Source organism: Capsicum annuum, chromosome 11 (assembly GCF_002878395.1).
Source record: "Capsicum annuum cultivar UCD-10X-F1 chromosome 11, UCD10Xv1.1, whole genome shotgun sequence".
Lineage (NCBI taxonomy): Eukaryota > Viridiplantae > Streptophyta > Magnoliopsida > Solanales > Solanaceae > Capsicum > Capsicum annuum.
This window is the reverse complement of record NC_061121.1, coordinates 2,122,191-2,130,200: the sequence shown is the minus strand read 5'-3', so window position 1 is coordinate 2,130,200 and position 8,010 is coordinate 2,122,191. Positions and strand designations below refer to the sequence as shown.

At 36.5% G+C, this 8,010-nt stretch overlaps 1 protein-coding gene across 1 annotated transcript; it reads left to right on the top strand.

The window, feature by feature from the left end:
- The first annotated feature begins 326 nt into the window (after positions 1-326).
- On the top strand, positions 327-6,502 carry LOC107848120. Its single transcript, XM_016692803.2, has 3 exons — positions 327-600; positions 5,373-5,578; positions 5,990-6,502. Exons 1-3 carry the CDS (start codon positions 499-501, stop codon positions 6,252-6,254), a joined length of 573 nt encoding a protein of 190 aa, XP_016548289.1. The 5' UTR covers positions 327-498; the 3' UTR covers positions 6,255-6,502.
- The last annotated feature ends 1,508 nt before the right edge of the window (positions 6,503-8,010 follow it).

Sequence of the window (8,010 nt, the reverse complement as noted above, 5' to 3'; positions counted from 1 at the left end):
AAAACTCTATATCCGATTAAAGTGTGCTAGATAAAATGGGATGACGAGAGTACTAAATAACTAAACAAGTATTTTCTTTTTTCTTAAATTATGTGATCGATTAACAGTGATGAAGCCACCTTGTGGTGAACCCCCTTCGATGAAAAATTATACTATTTATATATGATTAAAATTGTATATATATACAGTTGATGTTAAATCTTCTTCGATTAATAAGTATATATATATTTTTTTTATTTTAAACCCCTTACTAAAAGTTTTAATTTCGTCACTACCTATTAAAGTATGTCGCATAAAAGGACGAGGAGAGTACCTAGACAGCTAAACGCGCCTTGAGAGCGCGTCAGCTTTGCAAAAGCACATCACTTTCTTAATTTCCATTTTCCCACCTTTAAACACTGCTCAAAAAAAGTACTACTCACACTAAACACAACACACAGTTCACACACACACTATCAACACTGAAAGTTCATGCCCTAAAATTGCAAGGTTGTAGAAATGGCGGATGATAAAGGATCTTCTCTCGTTCATCTACTAGTAATTGTACTTAGCTTAACCGCTTTCGGTTTCGCCATTGCCGCTGAACGTCGCCGCAGCACTGTAATTACTCGACTCAATTTGCTTCTTTTTTTTAATATTTTTTTTTTGTATTTTTTTGTGTGTGTATATATGTAGCTGATTGAGTGTAAATTGAGGTTAAACTTTAGTAGATCCAGTGCAAAATTTGTGTAAAAAGATAGTGCAGTAAAGCTTGTGCTATGTGCGGGGTTAGGGAAGTTACGCTAAGGTCCAGCAGCTATAATCACTCTGCTGCTTTTGCCTTTTTTTTTTCTTTTGTGTGTGTGCGTATGTAGGTGGTGAGTGGAAATTGAGCTTAAACTTAAGTAGATCCAGTGCAAAATTAGTGTAAAAAAATAGTGCACTGAAGCTTCTGCTATGCCCGGGATTCACGGAAGTATACGCAGTCTTAGGCTGTGTTTTTGTAAGAGGTTGTTTACCGGTGATCTCCTGGTGATATGACAACAACTTTACTGGTTACGCAAAGGCCCAGCAACTATAATCACTCTCCTGCTTTTGCCTATTTTTGTATTTTTTTGTGTGTATGATGAGTGTAAATTGAGCTTAAACTTAAGCAGATCCGGTGCCAATTTTATGTAAAAAAATAGTGTGTTAAAAGCTTCTCTATGCGTTGGGTCCAGGGAAGTGCTGGACAACAAGGAGTCTTAGGCTGTGTTTTTATCAGAGGTTGTTTACCGGTGACCTCCTGGTGACATGGCACCAACTTTACCAGTTACGCTAAGACCCAACAACTATAACTCTCCTGCTTTTGCCTTTTTTGTGTTTACCCGTGACCTCCTGGTGACATGGCAACAACTTTACCGGTTACGCTAAGGCCCAACAACTAGAATCACTCTCCTAACTTTGTCTTTTTTTTGTGTGTGTGTGGGTATGTAGGTGGTGAGTGGAAATTGAGCTTAAACTTAAGTAGATCCAGTGCAAAATTTATGTTAAAAAAAAAGTGCACTAAAGCTTATGCTGTGCGCGGGGTTCAGGGAAGTGATAGACGACAACATGTGTTTCTGTTAGAGGTTACTTCCGTGACCTCCTGGTGACATGAGAACAACTTTACCGGTTACTCTAAGGCCTAGCAACTATAATCACTCTCCTGCTTTTGCCTTTTTGTATTTGTTGTGTGTACATATGTAGCTGATGAGTGTAAATTGAGCTTAAACTTAAGTAGATCCAGTGCCAATTTTGTGTAAAAAAATAGTGTGTTAAAGCTTCTGCTATGCGTGGGGTTCAGGGAAGTGCTAGACAACAAGTATCTATTGTACGCAGTCTTAGCATGTGTTTCTGTAAGAGGTTATTTACGCGTGACCTCCTACTGACATGACAACAACTTTACCGGTTACGCTAAGGCCCAACAACTATAATCACTCTCCTGGTTTTGCCTTTTTTGTGTATGTAGGTGGTGAGTGGAAATTGAGCTTAGATATAGGTAGATCCAGTGAGAATTTGTGTAATTTGGTTGTGCTATTGAATGATTGTATGTTTAAGATCTGAAATTGCTGCATTTGTTAGCTTTGCAGCTGATAGCTTTTTGAAATTTTCAGTACGCTAAGGGCTCGTTTGGTAGAATGCATAAGAATAGTATTGAATATGGTGTATTAGTAATGCTGAGATTAGTTATGCTGGGATTAGAAATGCAAGGACTATTTCCTATTTACTTTTTGGTTTGGTGTGTTAAGGATAGTTTTGTCTTTACCCATGCTTATCCATGTGTTAATAGCTTATGTATTGCTAATACCATGGTTTGCTATGTATTAGTTCTACATCCTATAATACTGAATAGGGTGTGTAGCTAAAATTCCTACCAAACAAAGGCTTAAATAATACCATGACCAATGTGTGTATTAGATTCTCCAAGCCATCTCACCAGACAACCCCTAATAGTTAATTCATCTTGTGCAAGTGGTTTCATATGTTGGAAGGGGTGTTTAATGGAATTTGTGTTAATGGTTAAAAGTAGATGGTAAGTGCTAGTTCTCCTTCTAGTTAATTTATCAGTTTGGTTAATGAATAAATGTTCGTTATAGAGCTGGTTAAAGCTGTGTTGCGGAAACATACAAGATTTGAAAATGAGAAGAGATGTGCCAGTTGTGTATTTTGTGTAATTATGTTGCTTCTTTAAGATCTGAAATGCTGCATTTGTTAGCTCCACGGACTGCTCTGATACTATTTTGAAGTTTTCAGTATTTCTGATGGTTGATTTGTTGTGTGTTAGTGTTATTTATGTTTGAAGGAGTGTGTAATGGAATTTGTTGTTATAGTTAGCGGGAGGCTGCACTCTGTAGCAGTGCTATTTCTATGTTTAGTGAATTATTGGTTTGGTTGATGGATAATTGTTTGTTACAGAATTGAATAGTGGTACTTATTGATTAAAACTGTGTTGTGGATATCCTTCTGTGGAAACGTGCAAGATTTGAAAATGAAAAGAGGTGTACGGCAACTGTTAATGTTATACACTACTATTAAAAGCATGACTACATCTGTTAATGTAATTCCTATGTGTCCTCTAAGGAAATTGTTAATGTCTCTGTTGAACAGCATTTCTCTTTGCTTATCAATTAAAAGCAGGAGGGTCACGGGTTCAAGTTGTGGAAACAGCCTTTTTGCAGAAATGTGGGGTAAGGCTGCGTACAATCAAACTTTGTGGTTCCACCCTTCCCCGCACCCTGCGCATAGTGGGAGCTTTAGTGCACAGGGCTGCCCTTTCATCAATTAAAAGCAGAAAGAGAAATAAATAGAAAGTTACCAAACACACCCACCAGTGAAACAAATAGGAAAATAGTGACAATTGTTAAGATGAGGAGTGGTACCAGGGAGAAGTACTCTCAGTGAGTCTAGAGGGATGAGGGGTCATGGCTGTAAAGTTCCTTTTTCTTAGGCTGGTTTTGCATTCTCTTTAGTCTGTCACACTAGTTGCATGAATCCTGGTTTTTCATTATCGCGAGTTCTCGCAGCAGTTGCATGATTCTATACATCTCTTGTGGTAGTTAGCAGGATGGCACAATTACATAAGAGTTTTTTAAAATAGTTGTACTTTTAAAACTTAGGGGTTGGCAATTAGAGAGATGTCTCTAGAATGTGGCAGAGAAGAAAAAAGGGAAGTACAAGTGGCATAGATGCAGTGAAGAGAGTTTCTGTAGCATGTGAATAGTTGATTCAAAAGTCATGGTGTTTCTTTTGGTCTTATACCTCTAATCAGGAAAGATATTATTGGAGGTTCAGGTTTACCCTCTTGATAAAAAAAAATAACAAAAAGGATGGAGGTTGATATTTATCCCTTAGTTTCAGCTTACTCGAAGACATGACCTTTGATAGGAGGTTGTAGAGGAAATTGATTTGAGTGGGAGGTTAGTAGGTAGTGGAGTGTTGTCTCGCTTATCTTTCTATATAGTCGTAGTATAATTGAGGGAGTTTCTGGTTGTTGTTTTATTGCACTTTGATTACCTTATTATTATCATTATTATTTTTTGAGCCAAGGGTCTGCATGCAATCTACCCTCCCCAGATTTCACTTGTGGTATTACAGATTGGTATGTAGTTAAGATCCCCCCCCCCCCCCCACCCCCGCCCCCCAGGGCCAAAGAATAATTATTTATTCGATAGGATTAATAACTTTGAACTTGCACTTTCATCTGACGTTGAGGACCGCTATAAGCAACGATAACTTTTGTTTTATAATGCTAGGGGAACCCTTATTAAGAAACCAAAGGGTTCATTCTGTAGTTTACTGCCATAATGAGTTTCAATTTGACTATTAGTAAAACATGTAACTGTATCATTGCAAACAGAAGTACAATCATAGTCTGTTAACTGGATGATCAAAAAAAATAGCATGGAACTTGGTGTTGAGCCCCTACAATTTTGAGTTAGGGGTATGAAAATTACTTTGAAAGAAATTCCTTTTCTTTGTCCTTTCTGTAAGCTTGGAAAAAATGTTCCTGTGGGTTTGTGCCCCTTTTCCAGCTGGAGATGTATGGAATGATTACTCGTATTGAATTATCTAGCACAGGAGTCTAGTAGGTCGTGATTAAGAATATTCAGTCATCTTGAGCCGGGGGTCTATCAGAAACAGCCTTTCTACTTCATCAGAGGTAGAGGTAGAGGTATGGACTGCGTACATCTTACCCCCCTAGACCCCATTAGGCGGGAATACACTGGGTTTGTTGTTGTTGTTGTTGTAGTCATGTAAAAAGCTTTTGAACAGACTTATGATCCTTCTATTATTAAAGCAGAAAGGAAAAACAAGATGGATGATGATGCCTCTCATGGAATTATTTTGTAAAAGTGAACTTGAAAATAACAATTAACAAAGGGTGTTTTGGAAATTATATGAGCAGAAAGATGTTGAATGAATGAGTGAGTTTATGAACACAGCTTTGATGACTGTGTTGCAACTCATTATATGGCATTCGAAGGTGTTGTAATTGCAAAAGGCGAAAAAGGAAACAAGAGATTAAGAGGTGTTAAACCCAAAAGTTTTTTCGTTCAATAGTAGAAATGGTAAACTGATGTTTTGTCTAGTTGACTTGCTTTCCATGGAAAGGATATATTAAACTCAGTAATTGTATGAGAAACTTCTTAAGGAGCTGCAAGTGTGATGGAATTGAGCAGTGACGATAAAACTCTTGCAACTCGATCTAACTTTGCAGCTAATTGATTTAGAAGATTAGGCACTGAGACAGACTGTTATGGCAGTTAACTCTGATAAGACTATGATTTCAACTACTAATCAACTTTGTGATTTGTACCTACTACCTTGATAGAACTGGCTCATTAGCTCTGTAATTTGGCTCCTTTTGACAGGGTACTCTGCATGATGATAATGTTACGAATCGTACATATTGTGTTTACACCTCAGACGTTGCCACTGGATATGGAGTAGGTGCTTTCTTGTTTCTTCTTTCAGGCGAGGCATTGCTTATGGGAGTGACAAAATGCATGTGCTTCGGAAGACCTTTAGCTCCTGGTTCAAATCGTGCATGGGCCATTATATACTTCATATCATCATGGTGCGAATCCCATCATTGCTCTTCTTTTACCACACATTTTTATAGAAGGAAAGTCCCGTATAAACTACATTAATATTGTCATCCGTCAATGATCAGCATCGAAACTATCTTGTGCTGTCGTATAGATATGCATGGTTCTGTCCACTGACATGCTATTATGTTTGAAAAGAATATCAGATCACATGTTTGTTATTCCGGAAAACCATTTCCATTTATCTGAACGCTTGTCTCCAATTTGATTGCTTGATGGTGGTTAACTATTAAACATTTGGAATTGCATTTTTGTCGATGATCCACAGGATCTATGAGCAGAATCCTGGGATCTTACTAGTTTTTTTTTCTGTTGCTATATGTGACAGACATCTAAGAAGGATTCATCCAATGATAAACTAAACATTTATACATCTGCAGGCTGACATTCCTAGTTGCAGAAGCATGTGTAGTTGCTGGAGCAAAGCAAAATGCTTACCACACCAAGTATCGCGATATGATCTTAGCAGAAAACTTTTCCTGCGAAACACTAAGAAAAGGTGTCTTTGTTGCTGGAGCAGTCTTTATCGTTGCAACCATGATCCTAAATGTGTACTTCTACATGTACTTCACGAAGGCTGCTACTCAGCCAGTTCATAAGACAAATCGTACTAGCTCAAACGTTGGGATGGCTGGTTATGCATAAATTTTTCGGAAGAAACTTTAGCCTAGGCTCTATATTACCTACTACATTGTTGGCACTATGGTTGTATAATGTACTACTCCATACATGATGGTCTTTGGTATTAAATCTGGCTATTTTTCCTTCTGTTGTTGGGTATTTGCTAAGTAATAGATTAGATAGATAATAGATGAAATTAAGAGTATATATGAAATATTATGTTCAAAAGAATTTCCTATTCTCATAGTGTTAGTATTATTCTTCCTTTTTTACTTTAGCTTATCTTTAGATTTCTATTATTATTTCTTGTTAATTGCATCAATATCCTGCTTCGATCGGAAACAACCGTGATGTATCAAGTAGGAGTAAGGTCTGTGTATATTCTACTCTCATCAGACTCCAAAGGTCGTACTAATAAAAACTAAACACTACTTGTCCCAAGAGTATTTTGAAATATTCATTTTGGAAACCCATTAGGGAAGGCTATTTATTGTCTTAACATAAAAAGAAGTATACATGGAAGAAATTCAAGTACAATATTGCATAGTGCATATTGATGAAAAGAAATTAACTGCGTCTTGAAATTAGGAGGAAGGGAGCAAGCGGAGTGAGAACTAGACGGATTTTACTAGGCAAAGACATGTTAAAATGAATGACCTGCGGATATGATTGACGGGATAGATCACTATTCTAGAAAAAGGTAGATAGAAGCGGAGTGGGGGTGGGGGGGGGGGGGGGAAGAATTATGATGCCCTCCTTAGGTAGGGTAGTTCCTTTTCGACGCCTGCTTTTTATTTATTAAAACATTGATATAAGAAAAGTTGTTTTCATCTGATTAATAAGTCACGAATCCAAGCAATGAAAATAGTTTCTTTAAAAAAAGTATAAATAACATAAATATCAATTCTTTTGGAAGTAATTACACTCTCTCCCACTTTTTTAATTACTTTACTCTCTCTCCTTATTAATATACATAACACAACCGACATATACATAGCATTCTGTGTATATGTTGTGAATTTTGTAATATGTTTAGGGAGTTGGGATTTTTTATAATATTGAAAATATAAGTTGTGTATTTATGTAATTTTTAGTTAAAAAATAAACCCTTATGGTTCGGCTCTCCCTTGAACTCTTGCGGAACTTCAGTGCACCGGATTACCCGGTAGTAACAGCCCTACAAATGGGGAGATTTGCTTGAAAATCATTAAGGTCCAAAAAGCATTAGACAGGCCCCATCAGAAAATGGGCTTCTAAATAGGAAAAAAGTTGAACGGGTAGCCAGTTTTTACCCTACCATTTAAGTTATAGCATCTAGTTTTCTAAATTATTTAACTTATAGCCAAATAGATAAACTTCAAACAAAAGCACTCCTATTTTTTTCTTTATTTCATCATCTTCTTCTTCTCTAGCTTGTTGTTCAAGTCTCTTTATCCAATTATCCGAGAAAAAAAGAAGATAATACTATACTTTGGACATAAAATTAGAATTAATTCGATCAGAAACGTGAAGAAACAAACTTGCCAACTTGTCCTAGTTAATTTGACAATGAGAATTAACTTATCTTTTTACAGTAAAGTATTTATCTTTTGTTTATTTTGATATTACACTTATTAAGTTTGATAGATATTTCAGTGTCTAAAGTTAAGCTTGATATTTCAAACATCTATATGCGTATCCAAAATTTGGACCACCAAGTTTTAACTTCAAACATGAATTTTTCAACTTCAATCTCGTAAATCTGAAGTTCATTCTAAATTTTAGTAATTCTAATTTCTAT